The sequence below is a fragment of the Mauremys reevesii genome, linkage group 15, assembly GCF_016161935.1.
Source record: "Mauremys reevesii isolate NIE-2019 linkage group 15, ASM1616193v1, whole genome shotgun sequence".
NCBI classification, from domain to species: domain Eukaryota; kingdom Metazoa; phylum Chordata; order Testudines; family Geoemydidae; genus Mauremys; species Mauremys reevesii.
The window spans coordinates 17,499,853-17,521,080 of NC_052637.1; the positions used below are offsets into that span (position 1 = coordinate 17,499,853).

The following is a 21,228-nucleotide window of genomic DNA, read 5'->3' on the forward strand; positions in this document are numbered from 1 at the left end:
GGTGTCCTGTCAAATTTCATGAGGGCTGAGTCCAGTCGTTCGATTGTGAATGGTTCTCATACACCTCAGTGCCAAAAGAAGGGCATCTGGCCACTTTAAGTGTGTCTCAGCACAAATCCTGGCCAGTTTATTTTTTTAAGTCCCGTTCTGGCGTTCCACTGTCCCAACTGTGGGTGGTGAGGGCAGTGAGTTGCACATAACTCCTTTACAATCGGTCCAGTAAAAATGAATTCCACGATCACTGTTGATACCCACAGGGATGGCAAACGTGGCACAAAATCTTTAAGCAAAATGTCACAACAGTCCTGACACCTGCTTTCCTGCAGGGAAAAGCTTCAACTCAAATGGTAAATACATCAACTAAAACTAATACATATCCATAACCACAACATGTAGATATTTAAATAAAATCAATCTGAATATCTACAAAAGGTCCCCAAGGAGGAGAGTGGGCTGGCCGCTGCACACCAATCTCGTGTAATTGCAGCAACCATTTCCCCCCCCTTCTTCCCTTGGTAGGCAGCCAAGCGGTGTCCTTGACTGGGGTCAGCGCATGTTAGCCATTTTCTACTTGGCTTTTTTTTTTTTTCTTCATTTAACCTACAAAGGAAACTTTTACTCTTCAATTATACACCTTTTTCATACCATGAACACATAAACAGTACTGTTATACAGTACAGAAGTATTATCATTCAATGTATGCCACATATACCCTTTCACTAAAATAACCTTATTACAGAACTTTGGAAGAACAAGCCAGGACAAGCACACCCACTTTGAGAAGTTCACTTAATATAACTTCTAGTCCAATAGCTATCCACCATCCCCAGCCCTCTGGCTAAAAGTCTGAGGTAGCCAGAAGGATCCCTTGTACAATATGGGGAGTGGGTTAACTTTTCATGTCCTTGCTTCCAAAGACTGTCAGTATGCAAATTTTAACAACAATTCTCAATTAAAAGATTTGGCCAATGTAGTTTTTTTCCCTTACTGAAGAAAATGTATTAGACTTTAGTATATCACATTTTTCTGATATAACTAAACACTTTGTACTCTAAGTTGAACAAAACAAGTATCTGCATTGCAATGCAACATTTTCGCTTGATGTCAAATCAGACCATCTCATGAAAATATTAAACACAACAATTCTTTGGCAAAACACCACAAAACAGAACATAGAATACACAACATAATTGTGACTGCCAGTAAATCATAGTATGTTGAATGCTGTGTAGCTGGCATTAATGTTCTTTGATTATCTGAAAGACAAAAACAGAGGTCCACCCCTTCGGGGCAGTTAAATACTTAAAATATACAAATACTCTTGTTGATTCTAGGCAAAACAGAGGAATTACCCCATATTTTCTCGTATGTGCTTCTTAGACAGCCCTGGTTCAGCGGCCTCTACCTTATCAGTTAGTTAATTTGCATTAACACAGATTATTTCTGGCTTGCTTTTTATTTCTTTTAACTCCTGCTTTTAAACACTGAAAGAAAACATCACCACTTATAGTGCCTGTAGGGCCTAATACAATGTCATTACATAGCACTGTATACATTCTTCAACTGATTTAACAAAATTGTTCATAGCCAAATGAGTGCAATCTAATAATTTCTTTGCCTGAATTCATTCACAAACATGTCAAAGACACCAAAAATTGTTCTCTTTAGCATTTTCACAAAGTGCAAGTGAGGTTCCCCCCAGCAAACACAGAGTCAATTTTCATTTTCCCTTAAAAATCAATTGCTTTCTCCTTCCAACAGCCACTTTACCAATGCAAATCACCATTCCAAATATCCTTCTGAGTACTTGAAATCCTCATGCTCATATTCACTTACTCCTTCTTTCCACTACACCCTCAAAAGTTTCCAAATCTCTCTGTCTGTTGCCCGCCTGCCTGGGCCTGATCCTTTTTTCCTCACTGAATCGTCCCGTCCATGGACACTAGCTTGTTCCACAACCAGTTCTTAGCTAGGAGGGTGGGCTACTCAACTAGCCCCCACCCTTCTGGTCTTGTCCCCAAAACATTTCTACTTACAAGACTACCTGAGTCCTTCCTAGTAAGGCTTGCCACCTGGGCAAAAATACATGGCCATTCACTTAACACATAATCCAAACCCCTTTGGGGGTCTACCCAGAGACCCACCCATTTGTCTGCTGACACTTAAACAGAAAAGAAAATTACACAGAGAGCAGAGAGCCAGATTTTTCCACTTCTAGTACATTGTCCGCTACGGGGGGGCGCGGGACTGTAAAATTTCAGGACAACCTCAGAGCTTCATCGCACACATGGCTTCCACCCTGAGGAATTACGAACGAGAAGTTCAGTTCCGCTCACACACCTAACGCCCAAATGAACAGAGCAGAAAAACATCAGTAACCGGTTAAACAAAACAGAGCCAAAGCTAAATAGTGTACCAAAACCAAATAGTGTGTCCTTATTCTATTAGAGCTCACCTATAATCATGCTATTCTTAACACAAAACACCAACAGTACCAAACAAAGCAAACATAAACTAACAAGGGTAAAACAGATAGATGGTGTAAATTCTGCAATTGCTCACCAAACTGTGACAAATTCCTATTACTAATTTATCCCTCATGTCAGGTGATCAAACTGACAGAGCATATAATCAAATTTTAAAGCTTCATTAAAATAATAAAACAACAATGGAGAGTATTGGGAATGCTCCCACATCACTCGGGAAAAATATGAATGCCCCAAGCCTTAAGCCACTTTAATACTTACACATATCCAGACTGGCATGTCTGTGTATAATGTTCAGAGAAGGGAAATAGGTGGACGGGAGATTATCCTGTATACAGCTTGTCCAGCATTTCCAACATGCTTCCACTCTTGGAATGGCTGTTCTTTTACACCCTGGAATCTCCTGCAGCGTCTCTTTCAGAGATTCCAGTTCAGGTCAGCTGCCTGTCCGGCTTCAGGGTTGCAAAAACTGTTGGATCTCACTGAACCGTTAAGCTTTTCAAATGCAATCTCAGTTTGTAACTTATACTGCTTTTTTTTGGTTTGCCCTTTTTTTTTATTTTCCACAACCAGCTGGGGCTGAAGCAGTTTTACTTAGCACTTAGCATAGTCCACACTAATTCATGACCTTGAAGACAAAACAACTTCTCCCTTATCTCAGGGCTAAGCCGAATTTCAAATTAACCCGTTCCTAGACAAATTGCTCACACTGTGACAGAGGTTTTTCTTTGTGATTAAAGCTCCACTGAGATATATGATCTTATCTAGATTGAAGGTACCTTCTAATGGGCATTGTTTAAATGAATTTTCATGCGTATACAGTTCCAATCATTTAAATACCTGCAGGTTTTAGGACCATAATGTACGTACATGTAATATACTGGGGCACCCTTAGGGGGTAAGGTGGAATATTTAGACTGTCCCTTACCCATTTTCCACTCACACAGGAGAGACTCACAAGGAAAGGGGAGGGAAGATGGGTTCACACACTCCTAGACCCAGGCAGCTTCCTCGCCGGACTATGCCAGGCTGAGTCAGCCCACCGTGGGTCGGATCTCCTAAAGATCCACTAGTTACCGGGCTAGCCACTCACACTGGTGTACACACACACACCAAGGCCTCTTTTTCTTCCTTTTTCTTTTTATTTTTAACCTTTTTTTTTTTAACCCCTTTTCAACCTTTTTATCTTTTTTTTTTTTTTTTTTTTAAACCATGATGCATCTTTACCTGGTCCGGACCAATACCATGAGGCGGTATGACAACCCCTCTTGAGGCGGTAAAAACCCCTCAGCACCGGTGCATTCTAATGCATTTACCTATGCATTACCTTATGCATTACCTTATGCATTTCCTTGGCCAACTCAGCAGTTCCCAGTACTGCTATAAACTAACCTTATTGGGGCCTCTCCCCAATACCACTTTGCATCTGATCCTGCTGCACAGTCAATAAGTTCAGATGGCGTGAGCCCAACAGAGAGACAGACGTCCTCACGGAAAGTCCTCCTCCGATACCCCAATAGAGATTTCAAAAGGTCTCATACCTCTCATGTGGCGCCATGGGGTTCGAAAGGGAATGATCCGTAGTAGTTGTCTGTGGGTCCGTGGGCGTTGCCATCCCGGACGAGCCCCCAAATTGTCGAAGAAAAACTCAGTTCTCACTTTTTGTTTGGATGCAGCAAAATCAAATACTTTATTATTTCTCCAGTAATTACCATGGAGGGAGAGAGTGCCATAGGACACAGGGTCCTGGACAGGTCTCTCAACTGGTAAACAATCACAGCAAGCCTTTATACCTTTTACAGACAATTTCTAGCAATAATACAGACAGTAAAAAGCAACAACTACATTTTGTTTATACATAGCAAAAAGGCTTATCTTATTTGTCTCAATCCTAAGAAAAGCAAGCCTGCATTTTGGTTAGTGATTGCAAGGTCATAATAACTTTGTACACAGTTCCTGTCCTGTCGCCTCGCACTATCTTTGCTCCTACAAGTCTTACGTCATTAAGGTTACAGTATGGCCTGACTCTTGCTAACTAACATTCATTAAGATCTCTTCAAATCCTTGTTAATTATTTACTGGCTTCCACAAGTTCATCTAGAAGCTGCTGACCTGAATTCATGTTGGGCCAATGTTGCACTGGCACTGGGGCTCCCCTACTACAAGCTGAAATCACTAAAAGAGCTAAGCTTACTGAGCTGAGATCATGGAGTGCTGTGTTAACTAGTGGGGGAGACTGATCGCTAAGTGGCTGGCAGAGCGGAGCAGTCTGCAGCATGTTGGAGCAGCCCATGGAACAGTGAGCAGTGTGGCGCGGTTTGCGGGGATGGCTGATGCGGTTCACGGGTCGGCTGGAGGAGCAGCACAGCTGGTGGAGTGGAGCTAGTTGTGGTGAAGGCTGCAGCAGAACTCCACAGAGAGGCGGAGCAGTCGGCCCTGGCCCATGTAAGGTGTCCCTTAACGCCCTGTGTGCGTGCCCCCCCTCCCCATTTCCACCCAGGCTGGGTGGGGGGGTAAAACTCTGCAGATAAACTTTTGAACTCTGGGGTGGCACTGACCAGAGACAGAGACTTTTGGGTTGTTGGACTTTGGGGTGATTGGACTTAAGACCCTAAGGGGGAAAGGACAGTGCCAAATGTACTTGGAGGTGGGTTTTTGCTTATGGTTTGTGTATAGTCCTGTTTGTGGTGTCTCTCCAATGTGATGCCGCATTGTTTCCCTCCTTTATTAAAAGGATTTTGCTACACTCGGACTCTGTGCTTGCGAGTGGGGAAGTATTGCCTCCTAGAGGCGCCCGGGCTGGGGTGGTATGTAATTGTCCCAGGTCACTGGGTGCGGGAATCGAGCCGGTTTTGCAGTGTGTTATTGAAACGGAACCCCTGGATACTGAACCCGGCCCTTGTTGCTGCCAACTCAGAGGGGCAGAAGGGTTACATAAAGTTTTCAGTAATCTCCTCTTGCTTCTGGGAACCAGGTCACCTCGTTACTTATAGATCGAGTGAATCAGGGGGGAATTAGCCTGGCTGGGTGGCAAACAGTCAGGAGCTCAGGCCTTCAGGCAGGGGCTGAGCAAACAGATAAGTTTAGGAGGTGGGCTGAAGGACCAGGGAGAGGGGGAGACTGGGTGGCAGCAGGGATACAGGCCCTCTTACTCTACTGCATCCCAGCCCGGGGCCCTAGCAGCGGTAAATGACCCACTGCTGCATCAGTGGGGATCCTGACTGCAACACACTGACATTGGCTCTGGGTGTGCTGCCCCCAGGCTACTTCCTACCTCCCCCTCCAGAGGTACCTGTGTCTAGACAGTCTTCCAAGGAGTCAAGCACCATGGGCTCCTCTGGATACCTGGTGAGCAGTAATCTTGGCAGCTCCTCTGGGTAACTTGGCGGCAGCAGCAGCAACAGCAGCAGGTTTACCAGCTTCTCCAGGGTCTGATAGGCATCTGGCCAGTCCTCAGGTCAGCCACAAGCTGCAGGAGTCTCCCAATCAGGAGCTAGGCTACAGGCATCTGGCTTCTCTGGCAGCCAGGCCTCTAGTGAGCTCTGGGGTTGGGCCTTTGTACTTCCTGTCATGCACCATGACCTCTAGGGAGTGGGCGCAAGCTCCACTGGCTCCGCCCACTTTGGCAGCCGGAGGGGCTCATCTCCCCCCCCCCTCCCCGGGCGGCTAGGAATCAGGCCATCTCACTACAGTCACCCATACTGTTTGCAGTAGGATTCAACCTGTGGCTTGGCTGCTGACTCTTTATTGCTTCCTGAAGAGCTGGGAGCTCAATATTCATCTCAAATAGATACTATATGCAGAAGCACAACTCTGTATATGGGGATGGGGAGGGGGGGATTATTGACCTTGTGCATATGTAATAGTGTTTGTTTGTAAGACAAGGTATAATAATCACACTTCCAAATTGCAATGAACTGGGGAAAAGCTCCTGTTTGGTGTGAGAGATGTTACTTATACCTAGATACATTCCCTGTCCCCACCCCCAACCCTAGCCACCTCCACCTCTCCCACCTGCTTCCTGAGAGATTACACCAGCAGGCAGCTTTCACACTGGATGGTCTCCATTCCTGGCTTTTTGTGAGTGGAAAATGCAGGACACAGTCTCTGAAAATCCACACCAGGATCTGGGTAGCGGTATCCATGGTTGTCTGTCGGGATAGAGGCGCAGGTGGAGGAGACAGGAGCAGTGCTGGCACTGGTGATGTGGCCCTTCCTAATCATAAGAATTATATAATGACTCCCTTCCACAAACTCCCCTGTTGGCTAGCTCCTCTGGGTTGTGTAGCCTCTGGCTTTTGAGGCCTTAATATGTTACATTAATTTTATAGCCTGGACTTTAGCTAAGAAAACTGACACTCAGCATATTTCCCAATAATTAATTATGTGGGTTAATTAAAATAGTTTCACCAATATGTATATTTTATGTGTAACAGCAGAGAACTACACATGGTGATGATAATGTCTTGGAACGCAGAAGAATAAATAACTTACAGCAAATGGCCAAAGCCGAGAGTTAGAAAGAGACTGTCATCTTCCTGGGCAAGTTGCTTCTCCTCTGTATGCATAAGTTTCTGTCACATGGGGATACTGATACAGACTTCTTTTGTGAAGTGCTCTGGACTCTGCTGATGCAAAGTACTGGGTGTAATTGTGGTGCTGGGGGACTGATTCTGATCACCCTCCCACGGGTGTAAAATCAGGAGCAGCTTACAGAAGGCAAAGCTGTGTAAAAACTGGTGCATGTGAGCAGAGAATTAGGTCCTCTACATCCATGATGGAGTGATAGCACTTGGTCTGCAGTTCAGGTTGCAACTGGATTTCTGGTATTGTGCCCTCCCCTTCTAAAATCCACAGAAAATGTCACATTGGCCTTGACATTAGCAAGCTAGCTCTGGAGCTGAAACAGACATTGACTAGACAATTAGATTGAGATTTGACAGGGTGTGATGCATGGCTAGAAAGGGTTAAACATCCTGCAAAATAAATAACCCTCAAAAGACATGTGGGGAGATAATGTTTGTGATTTTGTGTAAATACACATTCAACATTCTTCAATCCCCACTTCTCTTCCAGATTATAGGGAAAACACTGCGAAAAGCAGGGAGATCAAATTGCTGTCACTGGGCTTGCCCAGCTGGTATGTAGGGTCTTGGGCCATCAGGCAGGACAGAGCCTCCTCATCTCTCACTGTACGGCACTTTCTGGAACTCTTCCAGCCCCAGGGGACAGCAGGAGCCCTGACTCTCATCTGGACTGTCTAAAATCCATCTCTCACCCATTTCCCTGCACAGACAGAGCTCACGGTGCCAGCTGAGCTCAGGGGGCCTTGGCAAAGGGTTGGTAAGGAGATGGGATGGGAGTGGCTGCCTCATGGGAAACTCCCATTGATTTCACCCTTGTTTTGGGGAGGAAGTGGGAGACCTGGAATTATTATGTAGTGATGTATCACCTATTATGTAGTGACTATTCCTGTCCAGAGGAGCACAGGGTGAGAGGAAGGAGCAATCTTCCGGAGCTCGGGAACTGGGATGGGAGCAATTAGGATCTGCCTCCTCACTCCCTCCGCAGTGGGGTTACTGCCTGACCAGTATTTGATCAGTGGGGCTGGGTTTTTTTATGGATTTGCCAGTTGTCAATTGCTGGCGGGGGGGAAAGGTGTGTTTGTGGGCCTACGGTGGGATCCTCTACACTGGGATAGCTAATGTTAAAAGTTTCTGTGTCCAGCTGAAGATGCTGCCATGTTCCCACTTCTGTGGTTTAAGCAAGAACAGATCAGAACTGTTGAAAATACAACAGCTGTGTGCCCACCAATAGGCAAATGCGTGGCGCAGGTGTGAGAGAGATGGTTTGAGTCACCTGAGAGCATGGAGACAGACGATTTTATCAATCTTATCTAGATGTATCATTTCCCCAGCTGTGATAAGTGACTTTTGAAGGGAGGTTGGAGAGTTTTCTTGTGGTTGGGGGTTGTGGAGAGCTTGCTATGTGTGTGTGGAGGGGGGATGGATTTTTGACCCACACTCTCTCTCTCTCTCTCTCCCGGGGAGCGGGGGAGGAGGGGAGGGAGAAAAACCTCAGCTGGGATTGAAGACTGGCAATTCTGGACTAGGGTTGCCTGCACTCCAGACTGTGCTGGATTGAAGATTAATCTATCAAGAAAGATTCTGCCATGTGATGAAACCCATTCATCTAACCACAATGGACAGCAGCCCTGTCTGCACCCGGACCCTGCTCTGGCAAGGAGCTGGCTAATGAAATCTTGCCCAGTAACACCAGAGGGCCCTGCTCTTCTTATTACTCCGGGAAGGGAGACGGCTGCTGTTTGCCCGTCTGCTCAGCACATCGGGGGTTGGACTTCCCGGGTCAGACGCTGCTGCCGCCTCCATTGTGAGCCGAGAACCTGGGCTGAGCCGCTGCTTCTCCCTAGCGGGGTGTGTGCGGGGAGAGCCCTTCCCTAGCGCCCCTCTGTGCCCAGCCGGGGGGGACTCTCTGCGGGGGCTGGAACCAGCCCCTGGGGCAGCCCCGGGCTCTGCCGACACCAGCCCCTGAGCCGGAGCCTGCAGGTGAGGGGAGAGACCCGGGGGAAGGGCTGGGGCCGGGCAGGAAAGTGACTCTGCACCAACGGCCCCTCCTCGCCCCAGCTCTGGTCCTGGGGGTCGGGGGTCTGCGAGTCCTAGAGCTGCTGCCCGCTCTGGTTCTCACAGCCCCCCCGCACCCCGGCTGCTCTGACGCTGCAGGGCATCAGCCGAGGACCCAGAACCGCCCAGGGGACTCGGGGGGCCTTGGGGCAAAGCGGGGGAGGTGCAGCGCTAGTACTCACCCGGCAGTGGTCTGGGTCTTTGGCGGCGAATGGGCTGTTCCGTGCTGCCAAAGACCCGGAGCGACTGAAGGCCCCACCGCCACCAAAATGCTGCAGAACACCTGGAGTGCTGCTGGGTCAGGGCATGTGGGCCCCCCGGCTTGGGGCAAATTGCCCCACTCTCCCCCCCCCCCCCGGCGGCCTTGTGAGGACCTAGTCCTGGGGTTTGCTGGCTGTGTGTGCTCTGCCCCCTGTCCCCACCCCTTAGTGCCTACCTGCCCCAGCCAGAGCGCTGCCCACCCTGGGCACACAGCTCCAGAGCGCAACCTGCCAACTGTGTCTGTGCCGGGGCAGCAGCAGGAGGAGCAGGGTTGGGGGCTGAGCTCCCCACAGCCACTAAGAGGCGCGTGGAGAGGCTGCAGGTGTAGTGAAGGATACTGCTCCTCGTAGGAATGTGCTACCAGCAGCACATTCTGATACTTATAGATGTTAGAATCTGCTGTTGTATTAAACTGCTACCTGATGTAGCAAATGCGGACAGGTAACTGTTTTGTGCACTATAATCTATGTGAAATTGCTACATGTAGAAATGTGCTATCTGTAGCAGTTAGTGATACGTATAGATTGTAAGAAACAGCTTCTGTAAAAAGATGCTACTTTATTTGTACATACTTGAAAACTGTTATCATATTATCTCAATCCTATGCCATTATCTCAATCATTAAGATTTTGAATAGAAACGTATCCACAACATTGTCATTCCCATCTTATTTATCGTTCTGTCCATCTTGGTTTCATTTCCAAAGTTTGTTTATGATAAGGTCATGTAGGCTTGTTAGCTTTCTTTAACAGTGTATCAGGTTGGTTTTACATGTAAATGCTTGAAATACCTTTTTTTTTTTTTTAAAGGAAAGTTTGACCTTTCCCTGCTGCTAGCAAAGTTTGACCTTTCCTTGCTGTAGGTAGCACGGTCCTACAGATAGCATTTTCACTCACACATGTGTGTATGAAACTGCAAACTATAGGGATGTGCTGCTACCTGTAGCACTGCAATGTGATGAAGCTAATTCCTACAGGCAGCAGTTTCTCACACCACTGGTATGTGAGACTGCTCTCTGTAGGAATCAGCTACATCCCATGGCCTATTTTTTAGCAAAGTTGGACCTCTTATTGTAGGAATTAGCTTCATCACATTGCAATACTACAGGTAGCACATCCCTATAATTTGCAGTTTCATACACATGTGTGTGTGAAAATGCTAACTGTAGGACCGTGCTACCCACAGCAGCGAGAGGTCCAACTTCGCTTTAAAAAAAGGCCCTTGGATGTAGCTGATTCCTAAAGAGAGGAGTCTCACATGCATACAGGTTGGATAAACACAGTCAACAGCCATCTTGCATAAAGTATATATTAGCTATGTCATATCCATATCATAAGCATATTTTCATAAAGAATGTAGAGTATAATGTCACACCCCACATGTATGTTTGCTGATCTGCAAATAATAAAGGAGCATGCACCTTTGGGTGCAAACACTTATGACAATAGTACAGAGCCATGCAGGCTCCATGATTCTGTGTGAGATGGCAGACAGTGAGGAGGGCCAGGAAGGTTAGTGGGTTTAGAAAAAAAGGTGTAAACCTTATGTATACTTTTATGCATTATAAGAAGTTTGATCCCCTGGCCACAACCACCCCTGTCTGACCTGTTTGGTACCCAGCATACACTGCCAAACCAAAGCTTTCCAAAATACAGTGCATACATGCAAAATACAAGTGACATAGTAACCGTAGTAACTCTATGGTGACATAACTTGAGTTAACCCACACTTAAACTGTAGGTATGGCCTTAGGTATATTAAATGTTTGGGAGAATGAGGGTAGACTACGATTCATTCACGTGTTTCGGCTCAAGGCATTGGAACTGGCCTTACTGCACCCTACAGGCTTAGGAACAACAAGGCCCAAAAAAATATCATTTATTTATTACAATGTCTTGACTCGAGGGTGTATAACTCATGATTTTAAAATTCTTGTGGTTGTAAAGGTATCTTGGGGTTGTAGATGTGTGTTCATTATATTTTGAAAGGAAAAACTGTGAGTGGGTCGAACAAAGAATTAGATCAGTCCCACAGGATAAGTAGATTGGCTATTAGCCAAGATAATCAGGGATGCAGGCCCAGGCTCTGCATGTCCCTAAACTGCCAGATGGTGGGAGTAGACAATGGGATGGTTCAATGAGTCATTGCCTGGTCTGATCATTCCCTTAGAAGCACCTGGCATTGGCCACTGTCACAAGACAGGATTCTAGATGAGGTGGACTATTGGTCTGACCACCAATATTTACACCATTGGTGGATTGACTCAAAACAGAGTTTTGACAATAGGCCAGAAATTCAGTCAGAGTGAAAGTCAGATGATCCAACAGAATAAACATCTGCTCTAAAAATGAGAAGAAAAAAATAGAATAAAAAATTCAGGGAATTCAGGGAATCCCAGCAGCAGATAAGACAACTTGGGAAACTGCTGGGAGACTCGATGCATTCAGAAACAGTGATAAGGGATTCTTTGTTTCAGAGGGGATATATGTAAAATGTTTCACAGAATTAAGTATCAGGGGTAGCCGTTTTAGTCTGTATCTACAAAAACAAGAAGAAGTCTGGTGGCACCTTAAAGACTAACAGATTTATTTGAGCATAAGCTTTCGTGGGTAAAATCCTCACTTCGTCACACACCCCGAGCGCAACAAGTTTGAGCGCTTTAAAGCTCTAGCATGGACAGGCTCGTCTCCCAGTGCTCAGAGTTAATCCCCTCCTCGAAGTGGATTACCAGGAGCACAGCGCTTTGAAATTTGTAGTGTAGACATAGCCTCAGTAGGTTAGATCTAGGGTGACCAGATGTCCCAATTTTATAGGGACAGTCCTGATTTTTGGGTCTTTATCTTATATAGACTCCTATTACCTCCCACCCCATCCCAATTTTTCACATTTGCAGTCTGGTTACCCTAGTTAGATCAGACAAAGAGGAGCTGCATTGATGTGCCTGTGCCTTTAGGAGCCCAGCCCTGGGAAGCTGATGCTGAGAGGTCCTGTCTGTGAGAGTGGAAATAAAAAAGCCCCTCTGCCCCCCACTATTTTTGCAAACATTGGTGTCTGTCACACTGGGGTAACTGCTACCCCCTCTGCCCCTGACTGTGGTGGGTTTTGCCCTTGGTCACCCTCTGCCAGTGCCTCACCCTGAACTTAATGCCTGGTCCTCCCCCCCCCCCCGATTTTGCCCTTTAGCGCCTCTCCTAACCCTGCCTCCAGCTGCCTGACCCCCCTGACCAGCCAATTTCCACCTCCTGCTCAGACTCTGTGCACCCCCCTTGCTCCGATTTGCCCCGTTTTAACCCCTCTAAATAGCAGTCAGCAGTTTTTCATGGCTAATAAGGGCAGGGTGAAGGGCAGTGGCTTCAGCAGCTGTTACTGAGCATGCTCAGTTCATGTGAACGTACAAAAAAGCCACTTTGCTCAAATAAAAAAAACTCTGCCCCCCCCCAACAAACTCTTTTGCCACGCACTAGTGTCCCCATGCCAATGTAGTAACTGCTGCCCCCTCTGCCCTGGCCTGTGCCAGGTTTTGCCCTCTGTTACCCTCTGCCAGCGCCTCCCTCCTGAGCTTAACTCTGCCTCTTCCTCCCAATTCCTGATTGTGCCCTTTAGCCCCTCTCCTAGTGCTGCCTTCAGCTGCTTCACCCTCCAGACCAGTAAATTTCCACTTCCTGCTCAGACCCTGGCCACCCAGTGGGGAGGGATAGCTCAGTGGTTTGAGTATTGGCCTGCTAACCCCAGGGTTGTGAGTTCAATCCTTGAGGAGGCCACTTAGGGATCTGGAGCAAAAAAATTGGTCCTGCTAGTAAAGGCAGCAGGCTAGACTCAATGACCTTCTAAGGTCCCTTCCAGTTCTAGGAGATTGGTATATCTCCAATTATTACCTTATTACCACCCTCTGCTCCAATTTACCCCCTTTGCCACTTTTTAACCCCTGTCAAAGCAGTCAGCAGAATCCTATGGGTATAAGGGCAGGGGGAAGGGCAGTGGCTTCAGCAGATGTACTGAGCATGCTCAGTATGCCATAAGTAGCACATTTCTACAGGAGCAGTATCCTTCCTTACACTGGGTGTGAGGAGTGTAGCGCCCAGGCAGCTGTCAGTCAGGGTTCACTAGCTGGATGACTATAAGCCACCAGTGTGGTGTGACTGCAAAGCAGGCAAATGTGATCCTAGGATGTATGAGGTGAGGCATTTCCAGTGGAGCTAGGGAAATGTGTGGATGTCCTCCTGTGAGGCGCTGGGGAGACCTTCTCTGGGATGCTGGGCATAGTCCTGATCACCCATGGCCAAAAATGATGAATTCAAAGTGGTCCAGGTGCAGAGAAGTGTTGGTAGGATGATGGAGGGCCAGTCTTCTGAGGGGAGGCCAGAACAGTTGGCTCATTTAGCCTAGGAAAACTGAAGGCTAAGAGGGGATGTGATTTCTCACTATAAATACATTTTGGGGTGCGGGGAACACTAGGGAGGCAGAAGAACTCTTTAGGCTAAAGGATAACGTTGGGCAAGACCATATGGGGATAAACTGGCCATGAACAAATTCAGGCTGGAAATTAAAAGATGGTTTCTAGCCTGGGGACAAACCACTTAATGCTTTGTGAGAGAGAGCTGGACAAATTAATGAGGGAGATAGTGCTATGGGATTGTATATGATGGGAAGAGGGTCAGCTGGCCTGGTGATCCTTTCCAGTTTCTGTCTTATGTTCCTAAAGCACATGCTTCAGGGCTTCAGTGCAGGGGTCAGGAAGGGATTGCCCCCAATGCTCTCAAGGGATGTGGAGTGGTTTTAGTCTGTTTCCTTTGAAGTATCCCCATGGCTGGAGATAGATACTAGATGGTGTGGGCAGGGCTCAGAGGTGGCACTGAGCATTCTCTTGCTCAGGTGCTAGGCTGGCTGGTTCCTCCTCCCACGCTCAGGGTTTGTCTGGTCGCCATATGTGGGGCTAGGAAGGATTTTCCCCTGGTGCAGATTGGCAGTGACTTTAGGTTTTCACACCTTTCTCTGCAGTGCGGGTCACATGCCAGGATTATCTGCATATATCTCACTTTGACATTCCCCTGCCATTGGTGGGGCCTTGGGCATTGGTGCACCTCAGTCCCTCCTGCCTTTGCCTAGGCACACAAATCTAGTCTCCTGTGGGCTGTGATAGTTTGGTCTAATTCTGGTTGTTATGCTTGGTGTGTAGGCGCTGGGTAGTGTTGGGGGCCTGTGATATGTGGGAAAGCAATCTGGCTGATCTGGGGGTCCCATCTGGCCTTAAACTCTGTGACACCAGAGTGGGGCATAGCTGGGGTTGGGCGTAGCATACATGCAGTGCGCAGGGCTGGGAGAATGGTAGGGGACAGCCATGGGCGGCAGGTTATATACATGTGCGGTGCCCGGGCTCCAGGAATATTCAGGGCCGGGTGCCCTGCTCCAGCAATATTTGGAGCTGGGTCTCTCCCCTGGCCCTGCCTGGATCGGGCCCCGGCCCCCGCGGGCCTGCCGTGTCCCTGCCTGGAGCAGGTCCCATCCCCCGCCTGCCACCCCTCCCCCTGCGTGTCTCCCCCCCCTGTGCTGTGCTGCGTCCCTGCCTGACAGAAAGCAGGGCGAGCCTCCTGCTCATGCTGCCGGAGTAGAGCGGCTCCCGGCAGAACTGCTGTCTGCTGCCCCAGGGTCCTAGTGCCTGACCTCCACTAGTGGCAAGGCAGGCTGCCCTTACCCTGCCCTAGCCCTGAGCCTCTCCAACGCACCAAACCCTCAGCCCCAGCCAGAGCCCTCATCCCCCCGCACCCTAATCCTCAGCACCCGCCCTGAGCCCCCCCCGCATCATGAACCCCTCATCCCCCAGCCCCAGCCAGAACCCTCATCCCCTTGCACCTTAATCCTCTGCCCCAGCCCTGAGCCCCCCTCACGCAGCATGAACCCCTCATCCCCCCGCACCCTAATCCTCAGCCCCAACCCTGAGCCCCCCTCCTGCAGCATGAACCCCTCATCCCCCCGCACCCTAATCCTCAGCCCCAACCCTGAGCCCCAGCGCAGCATGAACCCCTCATCCCTCTGCACCCTAATCCTCTGCCCCAGCCCTGAGCCCCCACGCAGCATGAACCCCTCATCCCCGCACCCTAATCCTCAGCCCCAGACAGAGCCCTCACCCCTGCTCCCTAATCCTCATCCCCAACCCTGAGCCCCCCGTGCAGCATGAACCCCTCCTCCCCCTGCACCCTAATCCTCTGCCCCAACCCTGAGCCCCCCGTGCAGCATGAACCCCTCATCCCCCCGCAACCTAATCCTCAGCCCCAGACAGAGCCCTCACCCCTGCACCCTAATCCTCAGCCCCCACCCTGAGCCCCCCGTGCAGCATGAACCCCTCATCCCCCTGCACCCTAATCCTCTGCCCCAGCCCTGAGCCTCCCCCTGCATGATGAACCCCTCATCCCCAGCCAGAACCCTCATCCCCCCACACCCTAATCCTCTGCCCCAGCCCTGAGCCCCCTCCTGCATCATGAATCCCTCAACCCCACAGCCCTCACCCCTGTATTCCCTCCTATCACCAAACTCCCTCCCCACAAGGTGCACCCCCTCCCCCTTCCCACATACCCCTTCCCAACCCCAAACTCCGTCCCAAAGCCTGCACCCTTCACTCCCTCCTGCACACCCACCCTGCCCCAGCCCAGAGCCTGCACCCAGCATCCAAACTCCATCCCAAAGCCTGCATCCTGCACCCCTCCTGCACCCTAATCCCCAGCCCAGGATCTGCACCCCAGACCTCCCCCCCACGAGCCCCCTCCCAAAGCATTAGGCAGGTGGGGGGGAGTTTGGGGGGGTCGGAGTTGGGGGACGGGTTCTGGGCACCACCAAAATTTCTACAAACTTGCCACCCATGGGGACAGCATCGCCAGGGGACAGAGACCACTGTCAGCTGTTGATCCGCTTCAGCCCACAAAAGCCCAGTAAAATTTAGATATGAATATGTTTGCATAAATATACATATATTTGCAAACACCCCCAGTAGAATTTAAATTGATGATCTATCCAATCTGACGTCTGGCTGTGAACCCTCCCCTCGTTCCTCTGAGGAGTTGATTGTGGGACATATCTTGTCAGTTTTCCATCTCCCCAGCACATATTGGGGTTAGTTCCCCTTTCTGGGGTTCTCATTCCCACAGCCACAGGGACTGACTCCTGTCTGGGTTCTCTCTCTGTCCCAGCAGGTGATGGGATGGTGAGTGAGAATGAGGAGGAGAAATCTCAGCAGGAAGGTACTGAGCCAGTGGAACTACATGGGATAATATTGGGAAGAGTTGAAGGGGATGTTTCCCAAAGCCCTGAGCAGGAAGAAGCCTGTGAGAGTCAGCTCAGGCCAGAGAGGGCACATGGAAACCAGCCAGAGGAGAGACTGGATAAATGTACTCGTGGGAAAAGAGGGGACAAGAACGTCCATGACGCTGTCCAACAAAGAAACTCAACTGAGGAGAGATCGTTCGCCTGTGGTAAATGTGGGCAAAGCTTCCCCTGCAGCTCCGCCCTCAGCCTGCACCAGAGGAGTCACAACAGTGCCAGAGAGAAACCCTACAAATGTGAAGAGTGTGGGAAAAGGTTCAGCCGGAGCTTGAACCTCATCATTCACCAGAGAGTGCACACGGGAGAGAGACCCTACAAATGCCCCGACTGCACGAAATGTTTCAAGAACAGCTCTGGGTTCCTGAGGCACCAACTAGCCCACACGGGCGATAAGCCCTTCATCTGCCCAGACTGCGGGAAATGCTTCAATCGGAGCTCCACCCTCGTCACACATCAGAGGACCCACACGGGGCAACAGCCCTACAAGTGCACTCACTGTGGGAAAGCCTTCAGCCAGAGCTCCAACCTGATCAGACACCAGAGAACTCATGTGGGAGAGCGCCCCTACCCATGTCCCGACTGTGGGAAGAGCTTCACCCAGAGCTCCAACCTCATGACCCACCAGAGAATCCACACTGGGGAGAGACCCTACAAATGCACCGAGTGCGGGAAAGGCTTCGTTCAGATTGCAAGCCTTCTTTCCCACGAACGAACCCACATGGAGGGGAAACCTCACGAGTGTCCTGACTGCGGGAAAAGGTTCCGCTATGGTTCCAGCCTGACTTCCCATCAGAGAACTCACACAGAGGAGAATCCCTATAAATGTCCCGACTGCGGGAAAAGCTTCCCTCAGAGCTCGAACCTCAGCAGGCACCAGCGAATCCACACAGGAGAGAAACCTTATGAGTGTCCTGTGTGCGGGAGAAGCTTCATTCAGAAATCAAACCTGTTCGCTCACCAGAGAACCCACTTGGTAGACAAACCTTCCAAGTCCCCTCCCAAATGAGGGCTAGGTCTCTGTCAGAGTCCAGGTGTTACCACAGAAGGGAGTTAGGGCTCATTCACAGCCTTTTAACTTACAGGGTGATGTTAGCCTGGTTTAATAGGCTGTGTGAACACGCTATAATCCAGATTTATTTTGGTTTAGCCTAAATTGATTAGGTCAGGTCTCTATAGACAAAAAATTGCCCCAGTCTAAGGGCCTCTCCGAGCAGGGAAGTTATTCCAGAATAAGGGAGAGTGTGAATTTGAAGTGCTACAGATATCCCTAATGACACCGCATACGGACACTCTCGTATTGAGATTTAGGGTCCATGTGGGGATTTGTTCTAAAATAGCAGTAGCCAGTCAGTTTCCCCATGTAGACAAGCCCTAATTAAAGGTAGGATTATAAACTGATTTAGTTTAACAGGCACAGCTGTATGTGTGATGCTCATATCATTTCCAACCTTCCTTGGCTTTGTTTAGCTTGAGGTGTCTACACCATGTTAATTAGGCCTTTGTGAGTTTGTGTATGGATAAGGACTTTGCTGAAGCACTGACCTCCACTCCTATCAAAGACGTGAACTTTGGGGACTAAAAATTAAAAAGGAAATGAGCAGAAAAAGTCATTCACAGTAGGTAGAAGATAAACAATTACATGATTGAATCAAGCAGAATCTACAAACTAATTGTAGGCAATGGAATAGGAAGATGTGAAAGAAACAAACAGGAGCCGACAAATCTACTTTGTCATTTACTCCTTCCTTGCTATGTTGTGATGTAGCTGGCCCAGTGACCACAGCATAGAATCATAGAATATCAGGGTTGGAAGGGACCTCAGGATGTCATCTAGTCCAACCCCCTGCTCAAAGCAGGACCAATCCCCAACTAAATCATCCCAGCCAGGGCTTTGTCAAGCCTGACCTTAAAAACCTCTAAGGAAGGAGATTCCACCACCTCCCTAGGTAACCCATTCCAGTGCTTCACCACCCTCCTAGTGAAAAAGTTTTTCCTAATATCCAACCTAAACCTCCCCCACTGCAACTTGACACCATTACTCCTTGTTCTGTCATCAGGTACCACTGAGAACAGTCTAGATCCATCCTCTTTGGAACCCCCTTTCAGGTAGTTGACCGCAACTATCAAATCCCCCCTCTTTCTTCTCTTCTGCAGACTAAATAATCCCAGTTCCCTCAGCCTCTCCTCATAAGTCATGTGCTCCAGCCCCCTAATCATTTTTGTTGCCCTCTGCTGGACTCTTTCCAATTTTTCCACATCCTTCTTGTAGTGTGGGGCCCAAAACTGGACACGGTACTCCAGATGAGACCTCACCAATGCTGAATAGAGGGGAATGATCACTTCCATCCATCTGCTGGCAATGCCCATACTTATACAACCCAAAATGCCATTAGCCTTCTTGGCAACAAAGGTACTCTGTTGACTCATATCTAGCTTTTCATCCACTGTAACCCCTAGGTCCTTTTCTGCATCACTGCTGCCTAGCCATTTGGTCCCTAGTCTGTAGCAGTGCATGGGATTCTTCCTTCCTAAGTGCAGGACTCTGCACTTGTCCTTGTTGAACCTCATCAGATTTCTTTTGGGCCAGTCCTCTAATTTGTCTAGGTCCCTCTGTGTCCTATCCCTACCCTCCAGCATATCTAAAACTCCTCCGAGTTTAGTGTCATCTGCAAACTTGCTGAGGATGCAATCCACGCTGTTCTCCAGATCTTTAATGAAGATATTGAACAAAATGGGCCCCAGGACCAACCCTTGGGGCACTTTGCTTGATACCGGCTGCCAACTAGACATGGAGCCATCGATCACTACCATCACTAGCATCATTTATTTGTGTTAACCTCCTCCTTTCCAGCCCCTTCATCCAGTTACTGGTTGTAAAACCCACCTGCTGCTTTTCCCTCATTGTACAAATGTGATTAAAGCTGTTGAAATGTGTATCAACAGTGGTGAAAAGAGTGAAATGTGATTTTTAGCAGCATTGGCTGGAATTGCTGAAAATTGGCCTTTGGGTTGAGTTTGAGCTATATTTTACTATAGCAGAAATACAATATACTAAGATGCATGTTCCTTGAGAGGAGAGCTGGTCACAAACAGAATTCCTGTTCCACAAAAAATTCCAAGAGTCTGAAATTTCATTTAATCCCTAATTGGGACAAAAAGTAGAATTCTCAGAATTTTTCACAAAATGAAATATCCAGAACAATTTCATTTTGACATTATGGAAATGTTTTGGTAAGATCTAAACATTTTATTTTAATGTTATAATTTGACTGTATTTCATTATATCATATTATTATAGACTCATAGAAATTTGGGCTGGAAGTGACCTCAAGAAGACATCTCTTCCAGCCCTCTGAGCTGAGTCGGACCAAGTAAACGTAGACCATCTCAGATAGGTGTTTGTCCAACCTGTTCTTAAAAGCCTCCATTGATGGGGATTATAATATCATATCACATAATTAATATAGTTGAAATAACATCAAATTTAAATGTTTCAATAATTTCCCATAGAAAATTTTAATGAAGTCAATATATTCCTGAGGAATGTTTTGATTTAATCAAATCAACATCTTCTGATGGAAAAACATTCCACTGGAAAACTGTTGAGCAATTCCTTTCTAGTGAAGAAACGTGGCTGCTTCTGACTTTTTCACATGAAAACAAAAAAGCTATGCTTATTGTTTTGTACAATGTCATTTTTCAAATAAGAGGAATAAGCAGTGTTACCCCCTCACAATTTTATCACCAGTCTTGCAATATGTGGTATTTTATTAATACCCCAGCTCCCAGAATCATGTGTTTATGGGTGAATCTTAGTTCCCACTGGTGAAAAAAGTAAGTTTCTAGACCTTGAAGCTGCAGAGAAAAGCTTGAAAATGTGACCCCTGAAGACTCAAATACCAAAAGGCAAATGAAAGGAACCAATGCATATTATTTTCTTAAAGCAATCTCATGATTTTAGGGGATTATGATTTTTAAACATTGGATTTGGCAATACTGAGATGGGGGTTAGCTTTGAAAAGACAAGTATGGGTCAGAGACCAGACTTTGTGAGAGAGAAAAAGAAGGTAGCAGAGGGGAAATTGAAAGTGAGGTTCAAAGTAACAGGTGTACATTCAATAAGAATAGCCAAAGGAATAGTGAGGCTGAAAGCCTAGGTTAGAGGTTAAAAATTCTTCTCAAGCCTGATCCAGCAGAAACTGAGGACTGACAACTCATTACTCTAGTAGCAGGCAGAATTACTCAGCGGGTTGAAGAAAAGTGTCCTTCCTCCTTAAGAGATTTTATTTAGGACACCAGTACGTCCACCCGTTCCTGCTGAGTCCACAGATGGAATCCAGAGGGGGAGGCTTATTGCCTGAGATCAGGCTGTGGGAAAAGACCTGAGTCGAGCTAGATACACGAATGGGAGAATCCTGCTCTAGGCCTTGCCCTGTTCCTGAGTCCCCACCTGGGCAGACAGCAGTGCCTCATGCTCCCTCAGTTAGAACACCTCTGAGATCCACCATGCTGCCCAACTAAGGATC

The 21,228-nt window shown here is 48.0% G+C and overlaps 1 protein-coding gene across 3 annotated transcripts; it reads left to right on the forward strand.

Moving 5' to 3' along the window:
• Positions 1–8,496: 8,496 nt before the first annotated feature.
• Positions 8,497–18,580, forward strand: LOC120383257 (zinc finger protein 239-like). Of its 3 annotated transcripts, none has more exons than XM_039501147.1 (2): positions 8,497–9,052; positions 16,570–18,580. In XM_039501147.1, exon 2 carries the CDS (start codon positions 16,581–16,583, stop codon positions 17,706–17,708), a length of 1,128 nt encoding a protein of 375 aa, XP_039357081.1. In that variant the 5' UTR covers positions 8,497–9,052; positions 16,570–16,580; the 3' UTR covers positions 17,709–18,580. The 3 variants fall into 3 exon arrangements, with proteins under 3 accessions (XP_039357081.1, XP_039357082.1, XP_039357079.1); XM_039501148.1 differs by having other exon boundaries at positions 16,573–18,580; XM_039501145.1 differs by lacking the exon at positions 8,497–9,052 and adding an exon at positions 9,300–9,829 and having other exon boundaries at positions 16,573–18,580.
• Positions 18,581–21,228: the final 2,648 nt, after the last annotated feature.